This window comes from Archocentrus centrarchus, chromosome 5 (assembly GCF_007364275.1).
Source record: "Archocentrus centrarchus isolate MPI-CPG fArcCen1 chromosome 5, fArcCen1, whole genome shotgun sequence".
NCBI lineage: Eukaryota > Metazoa > Chordata > Actinopteri > Cichliformes > Cichlidae > Archocentrus > Archocentrus centrarchus.
In genome coordinates this window covers 20,394,059-20,421,865 of record NC_044350.1, presented here as the reverse complement: position 1 = coordinate 20,421,865, position 27,807 = coordinate 20,394,059, and the positions used below count along the sequence as shown (strand labels likewise).

General features: G+C 40.0%; 2 protein-coding genes across 5 annotated transcripts in view; one reads left to right on the top strand and one right to left on the bottom strand.

Annotated features, from left to right (window-relative positions):
• LOC115780334 (receptor-type tyrosine-protein phosphatase gamma-like) overlaps positions 1-11,115 on the top strand; it is a 114,692-nt gene extending 103,577 nt beyond the window's left edge. For 2 of the 3 annotated variants that reach the window (XM_030729471.1, XM_030729469.1), the window contains exons 16-29: positions 593-689; positions 804-886; positions 1,354-1,488; positions 1,648-1,780; positions 2,697-2,871; positions 3,000-3,135; positions 4,540-4,686; positions 5,128-5,221; positions 5,623-5,699; positions 7,005-7,133; positions 7,291-7,437; positions 7,596-7,738; positions 9,377-9,512; positions 10,375-11,115. In XM_030729471.1, the coding sequence (XP_030585331.1) occupies positions 593-689; positions 804-886; positions 1,354-1,488; positions 1,648-1,780; positions 2,697-2,871; positions 3,000-3,135; positions 4,540-4,686; positions 5,128-5,221; positions 5,623-5,699; positions 7,005-7,133; positions 7,291-7,437; positions 7,596-7,738; positions 9,377-9,512; positions 10,375-10,521 (1,779 nt within the window). In that variant the 3' untranslated portion in view covers positions 10,522-11,115. The remainder of the gene's footprint in view (positions 1-592; positions 690-803; positions 887-1,353; positions 1,489-1,647; positions 1,781-2,696; positions 2,872-2,999; positions 3,136-4,539; positions 4,687-5,127; positions 5,222-5,622; positions 5,700-7,004; positions 7,134-7,290; positions 7,438-7,595; positions 7,739-9,376; positions 9,513-10,374) is intronic. The other variant, XM_030729470.1, reaches the window with a different exon arrangement.
• A 3,226-nt stretch (positions 11,116-14,341) lies between these two features.
• Positions 14,342-27,807, bottom strand: part of cadpsb (Ca2+-dependent activator protein for secretion b) — a 68,327-nt gene continuing 54,861 nt past the window's right edge. Inside the window, exons 21-31 of one of the 2 annotated variants that reach the window (XM_030729473.1) lie at positions 26,587-26,743; positions 26,337-26,478; positions 25,420-25,581; positions 23,945-24,104; positions 23,654-23,800; positions 23,469-23,537; positions 23,267-23,350; positions 22,907-22,939; positions 22,632-22,739; positions 15,998-16,102; positions 14,342-15,642 (exon numbers count right to left, since the gene is read on the bottom strand). In XM_030729473.1, coding sequence (XP_030585333.1) covers positions 15,466-15,642; positions 15,998-16,102; positions 22,632-22,739; positions 22,907-22,939; positions 23,267-23,350; positions 23,469-23,537; positions 23,654-23,800; positions 23,945-24,104; positions 25,420-25,581; positions 26,337-26,478; positions 26,587-26,743 — 1,344 coding nt within the window. In that variant the 3' untranslated portion in view covers positions 14,342-15,465. Of the gene's footprint in view, positions 15,643-15,997; positions 16,103-22,631; positions 22,740-22,906; positions 22,940-23,266; positions 23,351-23,468; positions 23,538-23,649; positions 23,801-23,944; positions 24,105-25,419; positions 25,582-26,336; positions 26,479-26,586; positions 26,744-27,807 lie in introns of those variants that run through there. The other variant, XM_030729472.1, reaches the window with a different exon arrangement.

Sequence of the window (27,807 nt, the reverse complement as noted above, 5' to 3'; positions counted from 1 at the left end):
ATGGACCTGCCAAGTCTAAACAATGGCTTAGAAGTTATATTACACACGTTTGTGCGCAGGGTTGCTAATTTTGAACAGATGGTTGAGAGAAAGATGGAGAGCAAGACCAGAGTGACGAAGGTTAATTAGAGAAGGTCTGTCTGCCGGTTGACCGGATGGGAACACACTTTCTGTGTAACTAGGTTAAGAATGGAGGCAAAAGCTTCACCCCCAGTGTATTCCTTCTAATTGGGGTCATGTGATGTGATTCCCGTGTGAATAATTTTCAAACGCACCACAATGAAGCCGTGTCAGTCAAGAAGAAAAGAAGACCGTTCTACTGGAGGCTCGAGTTCAAGCCCGCGCGGCAGTAAGCATCTGCTCAGAAGCGTCCTTGAATAAGATACAGAATCCATCCTATAGGTGCCTCTTTAGGCTGAGAGACATGAGCTTCATCTGCACAAAAAATAAAAGTTTCCTAACAATATAGTATCACAAAAAAAGAAAAATCTTAACATTTTGAGTAAATATAACTTCCTTTCAGACTGTAATTCTGTTAGATCTTCCCTCCTTAATAAAATCCATTTCTGTTTATTTTTTTTTCTCTCTCCAGGAGGTCCAACGCTCCACAGCCGACCTGAAAATCACAGCAGAACATTCCAATCATCCTGACAACAAGCACAAAAACAGATACATCAACATTGTGGCCTGTGAGTCAGCTGTAAAATCTGATTATGTCTGCCGCTTTGGATTCCAATAATGTTCATAAAACAGGTTTTCATCTTTTTAATAATTCTCACAAATATGTCAATGCTTCCCCTTAGACGACCACAGCAGGGTGAAATTACGGGCTTTGGCAGGAAAAGATGCCAAACATTCGGATTACATTAATGCCAACTATGTGGATGTGAGTTCAACCAGCCACTTGACATTGTTGAAGGTTTAGTCTCCTTTTCTGCTGATCTTGATGTGCTTTTCTTTTTTGGTTTTTTTTTGAGATGGAAAGGTTGTGAAGTTCAACTGCTTCAGCTGAACGGTGACTTGAATGAAGCAATAGTGTGATGTGAAAGACTTATCAGCAGTGCTAAACAGCTTACTGACAGCTTTGTTTAAAATATCAGTCAAGGTATCCAAGTCATAAAACTGACAGACAGTAATAAAAATGTGAACATTTATATTAGAGAAATGTATTCATGCATGAATACGTATTATTACTGTCAGCTCAAGGAGTGAATTTCATGACCAGCAAAAAAAAACCAAAAACATTTTGCCAGTAAATTGGTTGGATCAGCTATATTGGGATTTGTGGAAAATTGATAAAGGATTGATTGCATCTTACCAGTAAGCACTACTCTTTCGGCTCTCCCCTTTCAGGGCTACAACCAGCCCAGAGCTTATATAGCTGCTCAGGGTCCTCTCAAGTCAACATTCGAGGATTTCTGGAGGATGGTGTGGGAGCAGAACACTGGAGTCATAGTCATGATCACGAACCTTGTGGAAAAGGGAAGAGTAAGTTCACTTTGTTTGGTCACAAACTCAAAGAAAGCATTTGACTCGATTTCAGATTTGTTCATATATAACTCACTGTGTGTGTGTGTGTGTGTGTGTGTGTGTGTGTGTGTGTGTGTGTGTGTGTGTGTGTGTGCGCGCGCGCGCGTCGTCTTTCAGAGGAAATGTGACCAGTACTGGCCAACAGAGAACAGCGAGCAGTATGGAAGCATTGTGGTGACTCTGAAAAGCACCAAGGTGCATGCTTGCTACACACTGCGCCGTTTCCTTATAAGGAACACTAAAGTTAAAAGGTAACCAAAGGGCACACTTGCATTATAATATTCATTCTCGCTGGTTGAACCTCCGAAGATATTGAAATATCAACGTCACTGTCCAGTCTAAGAAAAATGGTCACAGAAAATAGTTTGGTTGACAGCTGTATGCATGAGAAATGTATTTCATAAACATGAATTTGTTCTGATTGCAGTTTTTGTGTGCTTTGAAAATTATTAATATTGTTTCAATTTAGAATTAGTGGGAACATCTGATTACACTGAACTAATGGATCAACAGATTGAGCCAAGGTCGTATCTGATTTTAATGTGAGATGCACCGTGTTGTTTTTGTGGATTCTAATTAAAAAATCTTCCCCCAAAATTAAATCAGGACAGATTTAGAAGGGTAAGCAGATTTTATCAGGTCAGATTTATCAAACATGTTCTTTCTCTGACTGTTTTAATTTTAATGCGTCTTCCGTTATCATTCATTTTGGGTTTTTGTTTTTCGTCGTTATAGTGACTACATAGCACCAGTCAGTTCCTGGATACAAATATTTACTAACAGCTTATCTTAACAGTAGAACTCGATTGTGTGGTGCGTATGTATTTACTTGAATGTAGGTCAAATCTTTAAGTGTTTGTGGGCAGATCAGGTCATATTCATCAAACCGTTTAGTTGAGCCCATGTCTTGTTGATGGGGGGCACTGCCAAAAAAATAAAGGCAATCACTGAGAAATATTGATTTGTAGTATCCCTTCCCTCTAAGGGATTATGTTGACCCAAAGGGTGTGTAACTCATCAACCATTTTTCTTTCAGTAACTCTTTATACATAACTCATGGGTAACCACAGGACAAGTTATAGTTGTTTGTACACATTAAAGTGCTGCGTTGTATGTCGCCTGATACATTTGCTCCGTGTTCAGAAATGTTTTTCTGATGTTTTTTTAGGGGCAGAAGGGGAACCCGAAAGGGAAACTTAACGAGCGCATTGTGGTCCAGTATCACTACACTCAGTGGCCTGACATGGGAGTACCGGAGTACACACTTCCTGTCCTCACCTTCATCAACCGCTCGTCAGCAGCTCGAACTGCAGACATGGGCCCTGTCCTGGTGCACTGCAGGTACATCATTATTACTTAGCTCCTGGGCTAAATGAGTGTTACTCATTAGCATGAGCCTCATATTTGCTGACTTGGCAAAAAGCGTCCAGTACAGGTTTGCTTATATTGTTTGCGGCTCTGCTCTTCAGTGCAGGCGTGGGGCGCACAGGAACATACATTGTCATTGACAGCATGCTGCAACAAATCAAGGACAAAAGCACAGTCAGCGTCCTGGATTTTCTCAAACATATCCGCACACAACGCAACTACCTAGTCCAGACTGAGGTAAGAAGCACTAAATAATCAGTTACTCTGGGAAATGTCTCTAAAGGTCATCTCTGATTAAAGATGGATAGGGAGTTATGAAAGCTGTTCACTTTGATACTCCAAGCTCAGGTAAAGGTCACACTTCCTGCAGTTTCAGTGCAACACACAGTGCAAAATGTGATGTGGTGAGTCCAGAATGAGTCCATACTCGCTGTCCTCTGGCAACACTTGTCTTTTTTTTTTTTCCTTTCTTTTTTTTTTTTACTATCGAATGATTAATCATAGTTCCCCGCAGCCCCTGTGCTCATTTATATTCCCACTATCTTCTCTATGAAATCAGTCCACAGACAGCTGTCAGTAAGTGTGATGTTGTTTTCTGTGCCCTGTTTAATTTAAACATTCCCGTAGCCTTCAACTGATTCTTGAGCTCAAAAAGAAAAGATAATAGTAACTGTATACAGTTATATTTCATATCTCTTAATACCCTGACTGAATTGTAGAGGCAAACATTATAGTTTTATATATTTCACTCCTTTTATCTGAATGATATACATGGTTCAATCATATATTTCCTTGATTCTGCCTTTGAAAATCAAAAACCATACTTTATTTAAATTTGGCAAATTTCCCCTTCAGGGTAGTCTCCATGTGCACCTCTAAACTTCTATCACAGCTGCTACATTTAGACCGAAGCGCCATTCTTACATTTGCACTTGCACATCTGAGATGCACGGGATCGTCTCCACTGTGTCAAAAATGTGACCGTTTAACTTGAATTTCATTTTTGTGGAAGAGGATGAAGTCACAAGGAAAAAAATCTGGGAAGTAGGATGGGTTTTGAGCAAAGATTGTCCTAGCACCCTCAGGAGCTTCAGGATGTTATGTTTGAAGTCCACAATGCAAACTTTTCAAACTGAAAACTAATTTTTGGTATCCAGTTTGTTGATTTTATGATGTATACATTAGGCAATGCTAAAACTGGATATGGGATAGTATTTGAATAAAATACTGTATTAAATTTAGAACTTGTACTTGTATCAGAGTATTTTTTTTTTCATAATGATCATTTTGAATAGCCATTCTATTTAATAAGCTCCCTCTTTGGCAGTGAAGAGAAGTGGCCTTGCTGGTTGTAACTGGTTGTTGCTTTTATCTCTAGAAGTTAACAGCCAAACTCATAATGAGCTTTGCCTCATTGGAAAAAAACAGCCAATGTCCAAAGAAAAACTTTGAAACACCTTCAGAAAGCCTGGAGAACTATTGCTCAAGCTCACTTAGAAAAAAAGCAGCTTGAAAACAAAATATAAAGAAATGAGGTGTGGATTAAGACTATTACACAGTACTATATATGAAATAAAACAATAAAGTAATAAGACAAATGTAAAGTTTTCTAAACCCTTTATACATTTTGTCTCCGCTCAGGAGCAGTATGTTTTCATCCACGATGCTCTAATGGAGGCTATCCTGAGCAGAGAGACGGAGGTGCCCACCTGGAAGCTGCACAGCTACGTCAACAGCATCCTCACCCCCAACTCAACGGGCCGCACACGGCTGGAGAAGCAGTTCAGGGTTAGTAAGCCCTCCGCGAGTCTAACTGGTCCAGTTAGACAAGCTGTCTGTGTCTGCAGAGGCTCCATCAGCTGCATTTGAGGTGGTCTTTGAATGCGAAGCTTGTTAGCAACACGCAGGCGGCTTTCCACTTGCAGACAGAAATAAATTGAGAGTGTCTCTGATGTTGATGCTAATAAAGTCATGTCTGTCACCCCTGCCGCCTTATGCAAAGCTTGATGAATGTTTCATTAAGCTCCCGCTCTTTCAACATCAGGAGAGACAAACTAATTGCTCCCACATAATGTCACTTCCTCCTGAGAGTCACATGCTTGTTATTAATGTGAAAGAATTGCTGTTAATTTTGGGGTTTAAACAATATTATATCTTATTTTTCATGTTTGATTTTAATTTACAGTGACTCTCCGGACTAAAATCTAATTTTGTCTTCTCTCTTGCCAGCTGCTGACTCAGTGCAACACACGCTTTGTGGAGTGCTTCAGCGCCCACAAAGACTGCAACAAGGAAAAAAACCGCAATTCCTCAGTGGTTCCCTGTGAGTATTTACAACAGCATACTTGACATGGAGCTGAGGCTTCGGTGAACCAAGGTCATGTCGAACAACCTCTCAGCTGCCGTGTGTTTAAAGAATCTTCTACAAATCATGTCAATCTTCTTAATTTTGAAACTAAAGAAAATGAGAATTAGACTCAAATTTGCTTATGCCGCATTTTGCGTCTTCTCTTTATTCGTATCCCAACATTAAAATCTATTGCTGTAGCCCTATAAGTTAATCTTTCTATGCCTTAGTGAAACACTGATGATGGAAAAGGAGGTCCTTGTTGCTATAGCAACAGTCGGGACTGGTAATAAATGTGTGCATTATCAGTCAGTGCAATATTACAGAGGCCGGGGTTCTGATTCAAAATGTGTTTTTCTATCTCTGCCTCTCAACAGCGGAGCGAGCAAGGGTTGGACTCGCCACTCTGCCTGGCATGAAAGGAACAGATTATATTAATGCATCCTACATAATGGTACAGTGTGATAGCTTCCAAGATTTTCTTTTTTTTTTCTTTTTGTTACCCTTTCTCTTTGTTTTTTTTTTTTGTTTGTTTTTTTTGGGCGAATGTTATTGACTGATATTTTATGTCTTGTGTTTGTTTGACAGGCACAGTGCTCACTGCTTCATTTATAGCTATTTTCTGTTCATCAGAGCTATAGGCTAGTTTTCAGCTGTGTCCCCTGACTAGCTCTTAAAAGCAACCTAAAGTTTGAATAACGATAATGATGACAGTTGTGATGTGACAAAGTAGGTCCAGTTTTGTAGTTTTCCCCTCACTGCGCCACCACAGTAGATTTCAGTGTGTGAATCCGATCAGTTTTGCAGCATTTGGCGGAGTCTGAGCCGAGTACAGCCCTGCGCACTTCACATTTCATCCTGCTATTTCTATCAACAGTCACATCATAAACACCAGTGACCGGGTTCCACTGGCAGCCATACATGCCTATGCCATTAACATTGCCTCCACCATGTCTGCCAGATGATGTGTCATGCTTTGGAGCATGAGCCGTTTTTCCTCCTCCTCCATATTTTTCTTTTACCATCATTCTGTTACATTAATCTCGGTCCATCTGTCCAACGGTTTTGTTTCCAGAACTGTGCTTAAATGTAAGTCTAATCCGGCCTTCCTGTTCCTGAGTGTAACCAGTGGGTTTGCACCTTGTTGTAAACTTTCTATATTTACATTCATAAAGGTGACCTTTGATTGTAGACCTTTACCTCCTTAAGAGTGTTCTTGGCTTGGTTAGATGGATAGATCTGTGGTCTTTGGGGTCAGACTGTACATTTTTGATTTGGTCACTCCTGAAGTTTTGTTTTCTCTCTCTCTCTCTCTGATTGGTCTATTTTGTTTTTTGGGGGTTTTTTTGTTGTTTTTCCAGCCTAGCGATGCGTCTTGTTTAAAATTACAGTAAAAAGATTTAAAATTCACCACTTTGAATCCACTTCAGATGTTATTTCTGCTTCATTTGTCAAGAAATAACAAGGGAACAGGCCTCACCTGGCCATGAAGCTGCTTGTCAGTCAATTGTCCAATTAATTTTGTCTGTAGTTCCCAAAGAGTTAATGCGAAATTGAACTAAAACTGAATTAAAACCAAGAGTCCACACTTCAATCACATATCGATTGTTTGATTTAAAATCGCCTGTGGTGGTGTAGAGGCAAAATGTCCAGCAAATTATGGACCCAACTGTGCTTAAGGTATTTTTGTGTGAAATATTTCCTATGTGTGAGTGGTGTGAACTTTATAAAGGCTAAAACTCCCTGTCTGTCACTTCAGGGCTACTACAGGAGCAATGAGTTCATCATTACCCAGCATCCTTTGCCCCACACAACCACAGATTTCTGGAGGATGATTTGGGACCACAACGCTCAAATTATTGTCATGCTGCCTGACAACCAGGGCCTGGTAAGAAATGGGGGGGGGGGGTTATATACATTTTTCTCTAAAGTGTTTTTTTTTCTCTGTCCTGCAGTATCTGACAAACACTTTAATACAGGAATGTATAAACAGGAAATGAGTCATTAGTGAAAAAGTTAAACAAGTACCAACGGTCTCCCTGCAGGCTGAGGATGAATTTGTTTACTGGCCAAGTCGCGAAGAGGCCATGAACTGCATCGCCTTCACTGTCACACTCATCAGTAAGGACAGACTGTGCCTCTCCAATGAGGAGCAGATCATCATCCATGACTTCATTCTAGAGGCCACACAGGTACCTGCTCCTCTGCCTCATTTATATCAGCGTTTGGTTATTATTACACGGAGCATCACAAGTCAGGAGTTCATGGCCTTTTTTTCAGTAGTCGAATCCAGCAGTGTGTCGAATCCTAATTAAACATGTCATGGGTTTACACTCTTCTTCTGTAACAGGACGATTACGTTCTGGAGGTGAGACATTTCCAGTGCCCTAAATGGCCAAACCCTGATGCCCCTCTCAGCAGCACCTTCGAGCTCATTAGTGTCATCAAGGAGGAAGCCATGACTCGCGATGGCCCCACTATTGTGCATGATGAGTATGTTTGTGTTTACCTTTATTTTGTCCCTTTCTCAACACAAAAGCCATAGTCATAGGGTTAAAGACACTGCAGAAGTTTTTTTTTTTTTTCTTCCATTTTTGGAGGATTTTCATGCTCCAGTATAGTTCACCATAAAATGTCTTTTATTAAGACTTTATTAATATTTTTTTATTTTTATTTTTATTTTTAATCTGGAAGTTAAGGGTTCAGAAGTGAGGGTCTCCTCAGATGCTGAATTAGCTTTGAAGACCTGGTGAAATTGTAGTGTTTCCATGAGTGGGATAGAGATGGAGTGCTTTCCGTGGCTCGGGCTTTGAAAGTCCTTAAGTGTGTGCACTTCGAGGATAAACAAAAACGCCAGAAGTGTTTTTAGTAACCAGGCAACTAAAACAGTTTCCATGTTCCCAGCTGATGTCTTTCCTTCAGACATCTGTACAAATCCTTAGCTGCCATTGGTGTAAACAGCAGCTATCCGAGTAGTTCTCACCATGCAACGTCCTGACAATCAAAATAAATCAGTTTGCTCCCTGAAGTTGTCACAGCCACGATGTTTCCCCACTCATTTATATACCAGGCATCAGCATGATGGGATGTTTACGACTGACAAGGGAAGCTGTATGCAGTCAGTTTCATGCATCACATATTCTTTCATTCCCTACTGTGAATTTGTTTCTGACGTTAACTTGTTGTGACTCTGGTTGCAAAAAAGTCCAGTTGTATAGACATCTATGGGAAACCCACTTAATTTATTTAATTTGCTAAAAACTGCATTATTCACCAATACTAGCTGCACCTCTAAATTGGCATTATAATTACAGTTTTATATCATTTAATTGGACCTATTAAAATTTTTCTCTTTTGCTTGCTGCATGTTTTTATTCCTGTTCACTTTTTTTTTTAGGTATACTATTAATTAATCTTTCTTTTAAGTCTGTTGTTTCAATTTTATCTTGTAAAGGATTTTGAATGACTGCAGTGCTGTGATGTAGGGTAGACTGGGTATAGTTGGTTGACTTTTTCCATTGCCACGCAAAAGCTAGTGAATTAAAACAATTTATATTTCAGTGGCATTTCCTTTCCTCGTGTACTACAAAAGTAATAATCAGTAATATCCACAGGTGGCTCATAAAGACACAGTGCATTTTTGTTCCAACTGCACCCGTGCCAGATACAGTTTAAACACCCATTCATAAATACTATAAAGCAGCCTAACCAATTCAATGCAGGTGCAAACACATTTAAAGTTCAACAAAAATATTTCACTTGTATTATTAATTTTATTCATTGAGCAACAGTGAAAAGCAGCACATTGAACGATAGTTGCAAATGGGTAAAATATTTAATGTAATTACTTTTTTTTTCTATTCAGCAATATTTATTTATCTACATTTCAATGTCTTTGTACCGGAGATGCTCACCTACTTCAAATTTCCCACAATCAAAATATAAATGCCTGTAGGCATCTGCAGTTATTCGAGGTGCTTCACCTCTCCCTGTGTTCCAACTGTTCCTACTATACACTAAATACATTTGGTTATTTGTGATGGCTGGATTCAAGCTAAAATTATTTAAGATGATGAGAACACAAAAGCAGAAAAACTACCAGCAGAGCTGATTTTCAATATCTCCACTCAGGTGTGGAGCAGTGTCAGCAGGGATGCTCTGCGCCCTCACCACGCTGTCCCAGCAGCTGGAGAACGAGGGCGTCGTCGACATCTATCAGGTGGCTAAGATGATCAATCTCATGAGGCCAGGAGTCTTCACTGACATAGTAAGTTCACACAAACAGGAAGGATTTGGAGTCAGCAGTTATTAACATTCAGAAACGTAAAATTTAAAGGTGCAGTCATCATTGTTTTTATCTTTTTTTTTTTTTTTGGTCTTTTTTATGAGTAACCATGTCGACAGTTTTCAAGCACCCTTTAAGTTGAAGTGGCTGGTCTCTTTGCACAGTGCTTTACCGTGTAGTTCATTGTCTCTGTTTTCCTTAAAACGCGACTAAAATTGACAATCGGCCGCAAACAGGCCTCTGAATTAATGATAAATGTTGCTCTTTATCTGCCCGATGTGTAAACAGATTTGAATTGGCTTGCCAACACCTTTTGCATATCAACGTCATTAGGTGGCAATTGAAATTGTGTGTTTACAGCTTGATCTGCTGCCCCCAAGTGGCCAGAAATCCAATTAATACTGCCTTAAGCAGCATTTACTGCTACATTGATTAGTTTCTTGTCAACAGCAAGCAGAAAAACAAGCTGGCAGATGCACAAATTGCCAGGTGTCTTCACATCAAGCACACTTTTCATTCAGCAGAAATGGAGCTCCATTAGTATTCTTTGCTTTGTCCAGTTTTCCTTAAGCTCTGTTTTCTTCACCAGTTCCTGACAAAATGTCTTGGCCTTCAGTTGCTAAATGGTTCACCCTGTTCACGTCCAGTATTAGTTTTAGTATGTGGTGAGACTTGATAAATGGGCAAAAAGGCTGGAAAACTAGATGCTCATATCCTATTTCATTTAATTGTTTTGTGACCGAAACATCGTCTGATCCCAGTACAGAGAAATGTTTGTGATTATATAAAAAGTAAGTTATCTATAGCATTAATGTGGTGCATATTTTTGTGTTTGTGTGCACAGGAGCAGTACCAGTACCTTTACAAAGCCATGCTCAGCCTGGTCAGTAACAGAGAGTGTGGCCTGAGCCCCATGCACATGGACACTAATGGGGCGGTGGTGATCGCAGACGAGTCAGACCCTGCAGAGAGCATGGAGTCGCTCGTCTGAGGACATTCTTACAGGCACTTAATTTGTAAAAATCCGGGAACATTTCTGAGGCCTTTTTGCCAGACTATTGATTAAATGAATAACCTTATTACTTTTTATACTGATAAAGGTTTTTTGATATTTATGTTTTTGTCCTTTATTTCTTGTCTTAAATGTTATCCTGCTGAGCGTTTGCACCTGTTTAAGTTGACACGAGGAATAAGCAGCTCTGTCCAGTTTGCACTATACTATCAGTGTTACTGCCTAAAATCCAGTGAGCAAAAGTATGTCACCATTAAATCCTGGCATCGCGACGAAACTTGGATCTTGGACCGTGCTGAGACAAACGAGAGGCATGAAGACCGGGATGCACTGAGGCGATCCACTTCCTGATTGCCTCAGAACAAAACATCACTTCATTTTGCGAGCATGATTTCTGTCACTTTATCACTTCAGTCAAACTAACTGTTTTGAGGCTCCACCCCTCTGGGGGGGCAGCTTTTTAGCTCGTGAAAAGACTCACACCTGCCTATATATTATTTCCCCAGTATCTCACTGCTGTCTTGTAAAATGTACCTATGGCTTATTTTGTTAAAGTGTGTTACAACATCTAATGTGAACATTTATTGCTTTTTACAGGGATTTATATTGTTATATTGTTAAATTGTTTTGTAATATATATATATATATCTATATATATATAAATATTATATCCCTAATAGCCAGCCAGCCAATGATTGTGTTTTTCTTTTTTTTTAGATTTTTTTTTTTTTTGGTTTTGTTTTGGGGCTTTTTGTCTTGGTTGTCCACCTGCCTTTTTGTTTTTCTTTAGGGAGGATGGGGGAGATTCTGTAGCTTGTCGTGTATTGCCTACAAATCTCCAGCCATATCTTTTTTTTTTTTTTTTTTTTTTTTTCCCCCGAGCAGTTTTTTGAGCTTTTCTAACCCCAGCTGTCCGAGCTCGGCTGTTAACGAACATCTGTACCAACAAAATGTATTGACCCTACATAATTTTTTCATGTTTTATTTTGCAACTCAGTGGATGTACTAAGGATTTAGTTTTGATGCTGATCAACACCAAAAAACAAAAAAGCGTTAAAAGTGAAAACAACTGGCAGGCGATTCGTATTTGCTGTTTCCAAAAACCTACATTTTCCGGCACGAACGTTCAAGGACTTCAAGACCATATTTATAGCGGGATCTTTGGCAGCATTTATAGTTGGTTTGCTTGAGTCATTTGAGGATGTGTGCACATCAGTTTTGTGGATAAAGATACTGCAGTTTTGTCATCCTTTCAAATCCTGCCAAGCTGATGTGAGTGAACTGCCAGTTTTTCCAAGACTTGCCGCTTAAGCTGGACTCAACTGGAGATCTGAGCTTGAAATGTGGAGGTGGGCCTTACAAACGTAAGGTTTGTGGAAGCCCTTCAGAGAAAGTGGGTGGAGGAGCTTAAAGAGACAGGAGCTAAAGAGGATAAACTGAAGGGGCTGTTTTGAGCTGTGAACCATTCAAGGCTACTCTATTAGAGCGCCATAATAAAAAAAAAAGATGAAGCTGGAAATGAGTATGAATAGGTCCCAGTTAAGGAAAGTCATTCTTTCTATTCATTGTTTTACCAGATTTTACTGCAGAGAAGCATCCCCACCAGGCCTCCTGTGAAGATGCTATTCAGTGCCTTGACAAATGTTCTTAATTCTCTCCCCCCTTTTTTTTAATGATAGTTATCAGTTTCATAATAAAGTTATTGCCACAAAATGAAGTAGCTCTTGGACTTGGACCCAGGTCAATTTAACCTGAAATTGCTCGACACAGTGTTATTACAAAGAGGATTAGCCTATCATGCAGGGATGGAGTATTTAGATCGCATTGAAAAGGGTTGACTGTGCATTTAATTACTTAACCTGTATGAATTTATATTGATATATAAGCATATTGATATATGTCTTTTTTTTAAAAATGTTGATCAGTGTCAAAAAAAGAAAAAATCATCTACCTTCCACTTAAAATTGCAAATAAACACTGAAAAAACCCAAAGTAGGTGAAACCTTTCTGTGGGGGAGTTGATGCTTTATTTGTAACCAAAGATGTGGTCCTGCTTTGGAACATGTAATTGGTTTTATCCTGAGATCTGTTTAAACCAGCTAGAATTTGAATATCCATATTGTTAAATCTCGCAGTGCAGATATCCACTGTCAAAGTGTGAACTTTAACCTTTTGAGCATGTTTCTCTTCTAGCCTCAAACTCACCTTCCACAAGATCAAGATCAAAGACTTGTGTGACGCTTTCCTCGCATTGGAAAATGAGGTTTAAAATTCAGACTGTAAATTGTATTTTATCTGGACTCACTGCATTAGTTTGGAACTGTAATTATAACCCCTTTTCAATCCTTAACAACCCTCTCTCGGTTGATTTTTGTGTTTTCTGTGTTAATTTTTTTTTTTTTCCTCGATAACATCTATTTCCCTTCCAACGGGGAGTTTGCTTAATCCATAGAAAACCCTCTAACGTTTGGAGAAACATCAAAACATCCAAACCTTTCTTTTTTTTTTTTTTCTTTCACCCCCCAGTGTGTGAATGCCAGCATCTTTCTCTGCTCACGTTTGAAACACAAGTGCTGTAGCTACACACATTTACTAAAAGAAAAAAAAAAAAATCTGTAACCTTTGTGATCATAGAAGTTTATATTTTCATACAAAGACTTGGTTTGTACAGAGGACCTGTAACAGATTGTACTTTTGTGAAACACCTCAGCAAAACTCCCAACAAACAAAGCTGCCCTTCTGAGATCCACGAGGATTTAGATCCCACATCACTGACATTTCGCTTAACGGTCCACAGAGATGGCGTGTTGGTCTCCGATCACTTCAGCTAGGCTGGTCATTAAATCTAATCTGTAACTTATGATAATTAAAAAAAATAAATAAATAAAATGGTTTTGTCAGTCACATCATGTGTTTATATGACAGTATCATAGTTATTCCTATGATACTCTTAAATACCATATTATAGTATACTGTCATTTAGGTAAATTGTATTGCTCTGCATTGAATAAAGTCTGGCTTTGGGTGCACTGCATCCTTGTATTACATGAAGTATGGAAAATAAAATAAGGAACCTGCTCTCCCTGTCGCCCCCTGCTGTCACACTGTCACCAAACAACAGCAGTGAAAGGAGTATTCTAATCACTTGCACATATCTTAATATATTCAATTTATTTGCTCATTTAAATCTTTATACACTGTATCAACCTATCACATCCTTTGATTCATATTTATGCTCACGATCAAATGACTGTAAAATCTTAATATATCGAGTAACCCGAGCTATGAAATAAATGTGGTGGAGTTAAATATTCCCCTGTGAAATGTAGTGGAGCAGATGTATGAAGTGGCATAAAATTGAAAATCAGAATGAGTTGAAATGGCACCATAGGTTCGTTTTCCCCCTAATGCTGCACTTTATTTTTGGCAGAAATTGACATTGTTGAAAGAATTGTAAATTATGGGTGTGTCTGGGTCCACCTCGGGCTCTTTTCTCACCCCCTCTCTCTTTCATTTTACTCTCCATCTTAACTGTCACTACATAAAAGGCTGAAATACTTTTTTTTTAAAAAAAGTTAAAAGTAGTCCACATGTTCAGTTTGGCGCTGTACAGACTGCACTGAGACAGAAGGAAAGAAAATATCAATGATTTCTAATGTTCACAAATATCCTTGAAAGCAAAGTACTCAAAACTACTAAATGTAGTTACTTTGTACCACCTGGAATCCAGTAAGTCTTTATATACAGTTCAGTGTTGACAGTCGTGTCCCAGGTGCATCTTAGTAAACATGACAGATGATGCACATGTACAGTAATTTTTATTTCGAGGGCCACAGCTCTTGCATATTACAACTGTTGGCTTTCATAGGCAAAAGCAAGAATGAATCCACCAGCTAATTCACACAGAAAACAGAAAGCGTTTGGGGAGGGTGGGAACCCACGGGCATGCAGCGATGGCTCAGAATGCAATGTACAGCATTTATATTTATATATATTTATATAATATATACAAAACAACAGTGAGACCCAACAAATGCCAGACATCTCATTCTACACAATTACAGAACAAAGACAGACCAACTTTTTTTTTTTTTTAATAAAAAAAATTCTTTTGCTTTTTTCTTTGTAAAAGTGCAACTCAATTAAAATAGAACCTGTTTCAAGGCCTTTTAATGTGAAATAAAAATAGAATCTCCCGAGTTATCAAAATGGAGCTATGAGAATATTGCATCTCTAGAATACCCACTCGAAGTTCAAGATTCCCGTTGAACCATGTCTAATTAGTAATTGAGATGAGATCACATAGCATTGACACATGATAAAAATGCAGGTCTAGACTTACTGTCGATGTTAAGAACAGTGAGTAGACAACAGTTTATCTGTAACAGCCGTAAACAAATACAGAGGTTTTTATTTTCAGTTCGAAGCAGTTGGCATTCACTTAAAAACAGACAAGACAAAGAAAAGGGTCCACACACTCATCATCACGACAATGTACCATTAATGAATGTAGAATACGACAAGAAGCGCCATATAGGATTGCATTGGACAGGGACACACCTATTAATCTCACTCAACATTGTCAAACAAATGGTTCTCCATATTGCTTATTAACACATAGAAATGAATTTAGAAATGAATGAATCAAAGATAGGTGCTATCTTTATCATGACACAGCTAAACTGCCAATCATGGTTATTTTTTAACATTTTATTTTGATTTCTTCAGTATAAGTACTATTTTTATAGTTAATAGTTCCTTCATAGGCATTTCGAGCTGACAAAGAGGTCCTAGAGTGGCTATCTGAGTTGGTACATGCATCGGTAACCAGGCTAAAGTCAAAAGTGTGAAAGGAGGGGAGGGGAGGTCGGGGTAGGGAGGGTTTTAGAGGGAGGCCAGGGCTGAAGTGTCAGTGCACGGGCTCTAGTCATCCTCTTCGTCCTCCTCGTCGCTGTCCTTCATGGAGATGCCCTGCATGCCTCCTTCCCTCACCGAAGCAGCGGCCTCCTCCATGGTCAGCCTGTTGCGCACCGTGTCGTACATCTTACTGTTCAGGGTGGAGTCGAGGACACCCTGCAGACGGAAGTCCCGGTACTTTTTCTACAGGAAGGACAAATATACGTATATAAGTAACACACTTCCATTGTCTTTGATCCATTTACTGTACTGAAGAAAAGTTAATTCAGTTCAATTTAGCATTTCACTAACAATGACTCAAGATTTAATCTTGCCAACAGGATCTCAATATGTAAACAAGCTCAAGAAATGCGATAAGCAGGGTTCAACACGAGACATTTACTTAACGCAGTGACTGTCAGTAAAGGGTGTGTGGCTTAAGGTGCAAATGCAAAACGAGGTTCACATCAGGCAGCTGGAAGTCAGAGAAATAGTGAGCTCATGGGCTAAATTAGACAGAGCAGAAAAAACAAAATTTTCCATTTTCTCAGCGTCCTACCTTTGTAATCCTGATGAGGATCTTTAACTGGTAGACGTGGAGCTGCTGATCCATGCGTTCAGTGAGCCAGGTCCCCAGCAGGTTCATGGTGGCAGTGTACCATTGCTGAAACACAAACACAACACTCTCCAGCAAAACACACACCCACACACGTACTGAAGACACCATGACATAAAACTACCTTGAAGACACACGTATAAAACTACAGCTAAACACATACAGTTTAAAATAACATTAACATTCGGCATTTCAGAATCACTTCGATGAAAGCTCACTATCAAGTCTCTATCACACTTCACAGGAAAGCCATTCTTGCATTTCATGAGTCAGAATGAGCAAATAATGCAAATTAACAGCTGTTTATATAAAGGGAAATCATGTTCAAAATAAATAAATCTTATCAGCTGCAGAAGTATCACAAGCTACAGAACATGGGCGTGTTTCAACTGTTTCTTTTGATCATAGATTAAAGAGATAATACTGGAACTTTCACATGTCAGATCGCCTTATCTCTTCATCATGTGCTTTTAACTTGGACAGCATTAAATATAAATCACTAAGCTGAAATCAAAGTTAAAGTTTGGAAGTTAAAACGGGTGCACTGAGGTGGTGACAACTTTTTCAAACTGTCTGATAAAACATTAGACTTAGACACATTTCTCAAACATTTTCTTTCTTTTTTTTCAGCTGTATTTCAGATGAAAAGATTAAAGCTAATTTAACACACCAATCAAGCATAACATTATGACCACCTGCCTAATATTGTGTTGGTCCCCTTGTTGCTGCCAAAACAGCCCTGACCTTTTGAGGCATAGACTCTACTAGACCCCTGAGGGTATGCTGTGGTATCTGCACTAAGATGTTAGCAACAGATCCTTTAAGTCCGGTAAGTTCCGAGGTGGGGCCTCCATGGATCTGACTTGTTTGTCCAGAACATCCCTCTGACACAGATCTGGGGAATTTGGAGGCCAAGTCAACACCTCAAGATTATTGTTGTCCTCCTCAAACATTCCTGAACCAATTTTTGCTTTGTGGCAGGGTGCATTATCCTGCTGAAAGAGGCCACAGCCATCAGGGAATACCATTTCCATGAAAGGGTCTACATGGTCTGCAACAATGCTTAGGGAGGTGGTACGTGTCAAATTAACATCCACATAGATGGCAGGACCCAAGGTTTCCCAGCAGAACATTCCCCAAAGCGCCACACTGCCTCCACCGGCTTGCTTTTTTCCATAGTGTATCCTGGTACCAGGTGTTCCCCAGGATGGCCAGGTACACACATGTACCTGGCCATCCATGTGATGTAAAAGAAAATGTGATTCATGAGACTTCTTCCATTGCTCCACGGTCTAGCTCTGATGCTCATGTGCCCATTGTTGGTGCTTTTGGCAGGTGAGAGGCGTCAGCATGCGTACCCTGACTGGTCTGCAGCTATGCAACCCCATACACAATAAACTGCAATGCTTTTCTATCAGAACCATCTTAACTTTTCACCACTGTTCCTTCCTTGGACCACTTTTGATAGATACTGACAACTACAGACCAGGGACACCCCACAAGAGCAGCAGTTTTGGGGATGTTCTGACCCAGTCATCTAGCATCACAATTTGGCTTTTCTCAAACTCGCTCAAATCTTTATGCTTGCTCATTTTTCCTGTTTCTAATGCATCAACTTGGACGACAAAATGTTTACTTGCTCCCTAATATATCCCACCCACTAACAGGTGCCATGAAGAGATAATCAGTGTTATCGACTTCACCAGTCAGTGGTCATAGTGTTATGCTTGATTGGTGTTTCTCTAGATGGGATAGCACAGAGGAAGAGGGAAAGAGCTAGCCTAGCTCTAACAGTAGGAAAGTAAAGTCCAAAAGCTAAAAAAGTAACAACACACATTTTAGTTCTGAGCCAGAGAAACTGCACAATGTTAGTATGATAGTAATATAGTGCAAAACCTATCTTAAAAACATGAAGTAATAAGTAGTCTCCTTGGTTTGGCTTTATATTGAGGGAATATTTGCATTTCCCAAAAGAAGAATTCCATTAATGTCATACTGAGGACTTTGATTAAAGGTACCCATAATACTTTTCTTTAGGAGGAGTGGTTGCTAAGAGGAGAAGAAGAGGGTTTATCACTGAGAGGATGCTGGCTTGAATCCTTGGACTGGCTGTGGATCACTGTGGGCCCTTGAGCAAGGTCCTTAACCCCACCCCACCCCCCATATTGCTCCCTGGGCGCTGCCCCCTGCTCCACATGTAGTGCTGTCTGTGCTACATACTGCATGAGTGATGGGTTAAATGCAGAGACTGAATTTCACTGCATGTATATGTATGTGACAAATAAAGCTGTTGTTCTATTTTCTCTCATATACTGTTACAGTGATGGATTCTTATACTAAACATTGCCAACATTTCAAATATGTACAAGTAGGTCTCGGTGAGCTGCGAGCCAAAAGCTCAGATTTCACCCTGCTATAAACACTAACAAAGAGTGGGGATATACCTAATATGGCCATCTCAGGCACAGGTGTAGCTGTGAGCACAGAAGCCCCACCCACCTTATGTCTGTGAGGGGCAGCCAATCAAATGAAAGCTAGCTTCAAGGGAGGGTAAAATGGAGCTAAGATGGTTTCTTTCAGACAGCGCATGAATTGAGGGGCGCCAACAAGGCCCAGTGTGCAATAGAAAAGGTTGTTCTGAACAGTGAAACATAAAAAACTACAGTAGTAATGTCCAATAATTAAAATATACAGCTTAAAAATGAGCAAAATAGGTTCCCTAACACAGAAATATGCTCTCAGCTCCCTTAAATGCATTTAAAACATGGGCTTAAAAGGCAAGCACATCCCAGTGGTCAATAAGATAAGATGGATTTTTTTTTTTTTTTTTAATGATGAAGACTGAGGGAAGAACCTTGCACTCGAAATGTTATACAACAAATAAAATCTCAATATAGGAGCTTCTTTGGTGTCCCGATCAATCTCTTTCTACCAAGCCGAGAGATGAAATCAAATTAAATTATATGTAGTGTATTAAAGTAAATGGAAACTGCTTGAATTTCAGTTAATGTTCCCAGCACACTCGGGGACACAAACAAACACACACGGTTTACGTTTCACGTTTACCATTTACACAAGCAAACAGCCTTTACGGCACTCTGAAGCACTGAAAGGAGGCAGTTTATAGAAATTCCCCCAGTGCACTGATACTACAGCCACTTGAAGGAATTAATTAAACAGAGGGAAGTCATAGCGCATTGAAAAATGTATCTGTGTTGAACTGCAATTACCTTTTCAATTTCTAAAAAAGGTTCAAATCGATATTTTGTAACAGCTGCACGGCCCATCAATTACTGAAGCCAATTACGGAGCCTTTATTTATAATTTATTCAAGTGGAAACGCAGCGCTGCATTTGAAATGCCCTACACTGTGGATATAAAACTACTATGGGGAATTGAAATTATAGTTTTGACACGGGTACATTAGCAAAAGAAAAATAGAATGAGAGTGAGTAAATGGTTTGCAGGCAGGGAGCAGCGGTGCTGTTTTCTTGTACCTTTTTTCTCTAGTTTCCTTAGGGTGGCAGTTCTCCACGCTGCACTAAAGTTACAAGAGAACAGCACCCATGTCTGATAGAAAAGGGCGTCATACCTCCACGAAAAGTCAACTTTAAACTTGTGAGTAGGCAGGAACGCAGAAAAGCTTTACAAAGCCCGAATTAGAAGTGTAAGGGGTTAGTTTGACTGTTGAGGTTTTAGTCTTTAAGTTGAGGTTTATTGATTAGGATTAGGTGAATGGTTGAAAGGTTTGAACTTGCAGATGCCTGTCCACTTCACAGTCGAGTTGAGCGTGCAGTGCATGCAGACCTCGCAGGTGGGTGGGTGGGTGGGTGGCTGAGTACGTGCTAAGGAAGACTGCTCTATGTGCAAATGAGGCAGAACTCTGAGGAGGAGGGTCATGCTAGAAGATGTACACAGGAAGATTATTTGACTCTAAAATCATGCCAACCAACATAATGTGATAAAACAAGGCAACGCAACACTAGAGATAAGTGCCACTTTTTGAATAGAGGAGGCAGCAGGAATGGCGTTAATCAGAAAACAGGAGATTAAAAGGATTGAAATAAATCAGCGTAAGAAAGAGAGATAAAGTAGAGCCTATGCAGCATCTAGGAGCAACTTTCACATGCATGCAAATGAATGGATGGAAATGCATTCAAATTAAAGAGAAAAGAAAACACTGACAGCCTCAAACTTGCAGTATCTGAAACATTCACAGCTTGAAAAAAAAAAAGTTATAATGTCAACACAACAGTGCTGACTAGGATCTCAGTTGGGCACTTTGGGGCCACACAGGGGACACAAGGGGGGGGGGGGGGGGGGGGGGGGGGGCTCCACATTAGAAAAAAATTAACGACACACAAGGAGACAAAGGAGCCAGTGTGGACCTCAAAGACAAAAGCAAACCCACTTCACGACAGCATCACTCCTGACTCCAAAAAAATAACAGAAAAAGTCATATTTATCTGGCACAAAAATAGAAAACCATTGTCTGTCAGACAAAAAAACGTGACGTCACTGCCTAACAGAAAGAACTGAGAATCTGTCAAACACACAAAGCCATCACACGCCTGTGGAGACACAGGTCTTTACAAACAGTTTCTAAATGACATGAAGCAGACACATCACGGCATTGTGTGCTGTTCGAATCACATATGGAGGACACATTTATGTCAATGTATCCCGTTAGGATTATGTTTGTTAAGGCAGTGCTCTCTTCACCCTGTAACACACTGGTTCCCAACAGTTCACATCCAAGTCAGGCCTACTCATGAACCCTCAAGAGACCTCGTACGTTTTTTTTTTACCCTGCATCATGTTTTCTTCGTAAAATGCTTTTATTAATGTTTTAAATCCCTGGAGGCAATGGAAACAGTCGTGTGGAAGTTCAGCTGCAGTTTAGCTTTAAAGCAGTGTGGGAGTTATATAAAAACTGACTGAAAATGGGTTGGACCACACAAAATGCTAACAATAGAAAGCTGAAGTAGATCTATTAAAGCCTCCAAAGCATAAAAGTGTAAAACTGGTTCTAGTAGGTGGAAGTCATTCATCATCTGTCCTCATCATCTGTGTAAAAACAAAAGAAAAGAAAGAAGGCTTTCTTTTGTGCTGTTATTTAGGACTATATTTATATTTGATAAAGCTTAATCTTTTGTGATCTGTCTGGTTTGTTGTTTGGCATAGCTCAGTGCCCTTCCTTTCTCTTTCCCCTCACCCCAATTGTTTGCAGCAGATGGCTGCCCCTCCCGGAGCCTGGCCCTGCCAGAGGTTCGCTTGTGTTAAAAGAGAATTTTTTTGTTGTTGTTGTTTTTCCACTACTGTCGCCAAGTGCTTGCGCACAGAGAAACATTATAGCTATTTCTATCTATCGTGATGTAGGGTCTTTACCTTTCAGTGCAAAGTGCCTTGATCTGACTACCGCTGTGGTTTGGCGCTATATAAATAAACCTGAATTCAATTCATTGTTATTAAAAGATTAAACAAAAGCCATTAATAATTGTCTATTGAAGTATTAATGAGTTAAACATGCATTGTTTACGATACTTTATACTTCAACTTATCCTTTTTATTCAATTTTAACATTTTTTTTAATCACGTTTTCTTTTTGTATTAATTTTATTTCATTTTCATTGCATTGTTTTTTTAAAGATCCTACACAAATAAATTTGCACTGACTTTAAGATTGAAAAGCCTGTTGCAGCTTTTAATTTTTCTCACCAGTGCATCTATTTGCATTTTTGTCTTACAGTTCATCAAAATGATGGACGCAGGTTTAGGCTTACGCAGCTGTTCACTCACTTCAGTCTAACTTGTGCAACAGACTGCTCAAGATTTACTAAAAATGGGGAATGATTTCAGAAAATCAGGGAAAAAAAAGTTAGCAGAAATGTCTCCTTCTTTCTGTTTATATTTATCATCATCATCATCATGACTGATTGCATTTTCCTTGGGTGGTTGGGAACCACTGTTGTAACAGATCAAGGGTATATGCCATGTCAGCCTCTCAGATTGACCCAGGCCCATCCAGCAGTGCATCATTCACCCAGCGTTTTCATTTCAAACAGAGAAACTGCACAGGTGCTTCACTGTGGACTGAGAACAAAAGGACTGAGTGCTTTTTGTTTTGGGTTTGTTTTCTTTTCTTTCCATTTCGGAGGCTGACATGCTTTGTGTGGAAAGTATCTGAAAGCAGAGGACAGTGGTGACTTAAGAACTTGGTGTCCTGGCATATGATCAGTATGGACAGTTCTGTTCTTTCCACAGAGAGCACTGCTTTAGATAATCCTTTCTGAGGATGCTTTTATGGACTCTTTGTAAGTAAAAGTTTTCATTTTTAATACACAAAGGCCCAAAAGCACTGTGGCAATGCACACCAGAATGCACAGGGCAGCTGAGATTCAGAAAGAAGAGAGACAGAGAGACAGAAAAATCGAGAAGGGATCAGAAAAGCCTCTTCTTCCAGGCTGAAATACATTTCCTGGTCTCAAAATGGGACTTATCCCTCTCTGCCCTGTTGTTTTGCCACATTTTGGAAGGCCCCTCCCTTTTTGTGAGGAGGAGACGGCATCTTACTTACATCAAATAACCTTTCTATATACACCTCCTCATTGACCTTATCACGAAGCATATCCTGAGAGTGGCGCACAAAGGTCACGTAGCCATCGGCTACATCCATTCCAGGTTTCTATAAGAACAGACAAAGAACAGGGTCATGACTCAGACGAAGAGCAAACAGCGGCTGCACCAATAATTACTGTCTTCAAAAAGGCAGAACAAAATCACTCAGATGATATTTTGTTGAGCTCTAAAAGCTCATAAACAAACAGAAAAGTAGGATGCTGTTAAACTTACAGGTACATCCACATATTTTGAGGCAGCTTTCACCTGAAAATCAGAAGAAAACTGTTAAACACTGGCTGAAAGGTTACAAGAAAAATGTTATTTTTCATCAGTCATTAGGCTTCAATACTGCTTGGATATATTATTATTATTAAAGATACAAAACTGGAGCTCTTTAACCAGTGCAAAACAATTAATTCCTTATGAAAACAGAAATGGGCGCAGTTAACTTCTACTCTCTATATATATTTTGAAGGATTAAATTCACCAGATTCGGTACAATAGTTTTACAGAATATAATGTGAACTTCTTTAAAGAATAGATTCAAGGAAAATAATCTGGGGGACTGAAGAAAAAGAGGCTTCATCTCACCGTGAAAGAGAGGAATGAGGAGAAGAGAGTGCCTTCATCATATCTGGAAATTTTAGCCAGCACTCCCTCCAGAATGGCAACAAACTGAAAACAAGGAGGAGTACGAGCAATCGTGAAAAATTGTATTTTGATATGTCCTTTTGAAAAAAAAAAAATCTAATATTGTTGCCTAAATAATATCACAGATGATATGTAGTTGCACCTTTGCAACCAGAAGCTGAATCATGTCCCTCACGCTCTCCTCAATCAGATCGTCTATCTGGGAGTGGAACTTTATTCTGCAAAAGAGGAGCAGAATTTTCAACAGAAGTATTGACGTCAGCAAATTAAAACCACAAAGCCTCGTTGTCCAACATGCAATCATTCCCCCCCAGATGAAGTTTTTACCTCTTGGCCCATCTCCATAGCACACAATTTAGCTGATTGGTCCTTGGCATCCACCATCACGTTGAACATGGTGCATAATGTTGGAGAGATGCGGAAATCTGTGGACTTACTGCTCTTTGCCAGCTTGGACTCAAATGCCATCCTGTGCTGCAGTGCAAGTTAAAATTACACACACTCAAAAATTCAAATGTGATGCAGATGTTCATTATGCAACTTTTTTTTTTCCCTTCAATTTAGAGCTTTTGTGTCTCTGGCAGTCTGTCATCATCTCATGCAGAGTCGCACAAATACACACCGCTTGACACAGTTCTCGATCATGTTGCTTGACATGAGCTTGATGCGGCTCTCGAGGTGTTTGGCAAACTCCTCCTCAGGCCAGTGCAGGTCCCTGATGAAAGTCTGGAGGGCATCTAGCTTCCAGAAGAGGTCCTCCGACGTCCCAGAGCCATTACTGCCATTGACCCAAACACACATACACAGGTCAGAGGGCAAATGTCAACCTGCTGGTGGGGGTGGGGGTGGGGGGTGGGGTAAAAGGTTTGGAGGAGGGGGGGTTATAGTGGCAGGAGCAGAGGAGGATGCTGTTCCTCTAGACTTTTTTTTTTTTACACAGTTTTACTCTGACCATATACTGACTGGTCCACCTACATGTCTCCTTTCCTGTTTGTTCAGGAGGTTCTGGACAGTCAGTTTATGGGTGAAAAGGAGCGGGCAGGGTTTACTGTAACAGATCAATAACCATGCTATAGAGTATGATTATTGACTGGTATGTGAAGTGGCCACATGCAGGTAAAGTCACTGTAGATACAGCAGCTAGTCACACAAAGGAATAGGGAATGGAGGAAGTGAGGGAGGGCGTGTAAAAAAAAAAGAAAGAAAGAAAGAAAAGAAAGAAATGAAAAATAAAGGCATTTATAGTCGGTGTCCAAAAACATAAAAATCTCCAAATTGACTTCACTCATCACAGGCCCTCTCTCAACATCCATGTCCCCAGGCTGGTGGGATCCCTGGAAGGATTATCCAACAAATCATGCAGACCTTTTAGGCATCCTGAGTAGAGCTGATTGGGAAAGTGTTACTTGTAGAGTGAGGAAGGAAAGGAGATAAAAACAGAGCCAGAGAGGTTTGAACTTCTGCCTCTAAGCCCCTCCACTTTATCATCTCTGAGCCGCTCTGTCTACCCTCCCAATCAGACTACTAGCAGGTGGTCAAGGTCAGAGATGAACCTACGGCCATCTACAGTCGGCTAAGCAGCACTAGAGCAAATGTCTGTGGACAACTCTGGGGAGATACACATTTTGTACAATGGAGATCTTGATGTTTCAAATGGGGAATAGGATATATTGTTATATTTTCTGCACAGTAAAAATCCAATAGCCTTAGAGCTTTTTATGTATATATATATTTAAAAATTAATTTTTTCAGCCTGTATCTCCACACCTCAGCTCAACAGCATGCATGTTGAGACAAATGAGAGTATTTCAGCCTCTCATTTTAGAAAGCACGTCCCCATCTACTCTAACACCTCTCAGTGACCTTGGCATGAACATGAACAGCAATAAGTGGTAAGAATTCACACAAAAGAAAACCGATTCAGATTTTGTTGAATTTAAATGTCAATTTAAAATTTCTATTTCATTTATTTATTTATTGGTACAATTTAAAAATCTGTCTTTTAAAAAAAATTGTCTTTACCCACGGGCATCTTCATACCAAGTTGTCTCTGCTTTCTCTGTAAATCTAAAGTAAACTAGTTGAATACACACTCAGAGTCATATATAGCAGCCATCCATGACGGGGTAGAAAAGCTAGGCATTTGTGGAAGGTTAACTGATAGTCCTGCTACTGGCACTGGCAGATTTGGTACTTTGGGAATTTGGAGGTTCACATTTGGTAGATTCACATTGGGCAGATTACTTGTTAAACTCCTGCAGAAAAGACAGACAAAAAGAAAAAAAAAGAATCCATAACAGTGGCGTGGGAGCTGCAGAAAGCAATGTAACACTCATCATAAACGTAAAATCTGAAAATATGTGAAGACTGGAACAAAGAGTAATGCACATAAACAAGACAGTAACTGTCAAAGACTCACATTTTACAAAAATACTCAGAGTAAAGAGAGCTGGACACACACATACAGTATTAAATGTAGCGATAGAGACGAGCAAAGTAATATTGAAATTAAAAAAAAGAACACGAATAAAGACCAAGAAAATACAGATTACCTTAATACATCTTAAATATAATTTTTGCAATAAAAAGAAAATGTAAAAGCAGACATATTAAAGCCGCAACAAATAAAGTGCAACATAACACACTGGAGGCATTTTGTTTCCGGTAACATGTCAAAGCACACATTATGAAGGTTAGTTCACAAACAGAACAACAGACATACTATGTTTTGCTCTGACCCCAATGTGTTGGCGAGAATTGGTAAGACACATACATTAATCAAATACTATTTTCAGAATAAAAACCAATTTCTTCTACAGAATAAATAGGTTGGTCAGCCCACACTTGGCTCATTCTTTAAAAGTGAACCTACAGGAAGCTTGGATGAACATTACAGCTGCACTACCAGATTTTTCAGCCTCCACACAGTCAGTCAGTCTGTCATCTGAATAGAAAAGCTTTGCATCTCCAGCCATCCTACAGCCTAGCTTTAAAGACGGAAGCTCCTTACTTTACAGGCTCCCAGGACTCTCGCTCAAAGCCCTTGTGAATTGACTGTGCGATGGAGGACTCCATCAGATCCACATATCTAACCACCAGAGGAGCATACAGATCTTGAAGATGTTTGTGAAACTTTCCATTGCACAGATGATCTATGAGGAGGGGGAAAGCGTGTTACAAAAAGATATCTTTCCATGTTTTTTGATGCAAATACCTAAGGGCAGCAAAAACATAAATATGGGACAACTACATGAGCTTACAATCTGTCCGAAGGAAGTCATTGAGCAGCTGGAAAAGGGGAAAGCTGTCCCAGCTCTCAGGTGACTGGATCTCCAGGGCAGCATCCATGTCGATGGCATAGAGGGCCAGGAAGTTTTCTGCATGCTCCACCATGAGGTCTGTCCACCATGCAAATGCCTAGAGACACAGCAGGAGGGAAAGGAAACAGGTGAACAAGGCCTCCTGTTAAAAGATGAGAGGGAACGATACATACTAGTGGAGCATATCACTCTTAAAAGAAAATACCATTGGGTTGACGTACGTTTGGTGTGTTGAGGGAATAGTTTGACGTACTTACTCTTTCTTGCTGGGACTTGATCTGTCATGTCATGTTCAAATATGAAGCTAGAACCACTTGAAACAAAGGGAAACAGCTGGCCTACCAGCACCTCCAATATTCATTAATCCATTACATTTTAATTGTTAAATCCATGCAAAACAAATCATCATGATTTATCAAATGATTATGTGGTGTAACTAGGTATTTCTTGGCCAAACAGAGTGACTCCCTACAAACCGTGTTTACACTCGGTTTTAAAAATGCATCAACTGGATCCCAGGTGGACAGCTGAGACACATCGGCATTTGCACCCACATGTATCATGTGTCTCCAAAGTTTTAGTCTGAGCACTTGATTTTGTTCCTCCCTACATCATTTCCTCCAGAAGTTAAAAGGCCCTGAATTATTATGCCCTTCTATTGTCAATTAATCCAGGTGTGCCAGAAGATTAAAAAGAAATACCACATCCTGCACATGCGAGCTTCAGGGCATAACGTCAGGGGCGTGGCCAGTTTGACTGACAGGTAGATGCTAACACAGGCAGCTGTAGTCAATAGCTGTCTGCTATGCTTTACCTCCAAATGACCTCCAAGTCTCTGAAATGGACCTCTTGACTATGTTTGTGGAGCTGGTGCCTTTGGGAGGATTTTTCTGTCCAGCCATCCATTTTCTTCCACTTACCCAGTTCAGAGTGATAGAGGGTGAGGGGAGATAGCACCCTGTGCTATATCAGCTAGCACAGGGTAAAAGGCAGGGTACACCCTGGACAGGTTGCCAATCTGTCAAACAACCATTCACACCTACGGTTGATTTAGAACTACCAATCAACCTAACCTCATGCGTGTCTTTGGACTGTGGGAGCATGCCCCCAGGACCCTCCTGCTGAGAGGTGACAGTGCTAACCACCGCACCACCACGCCGC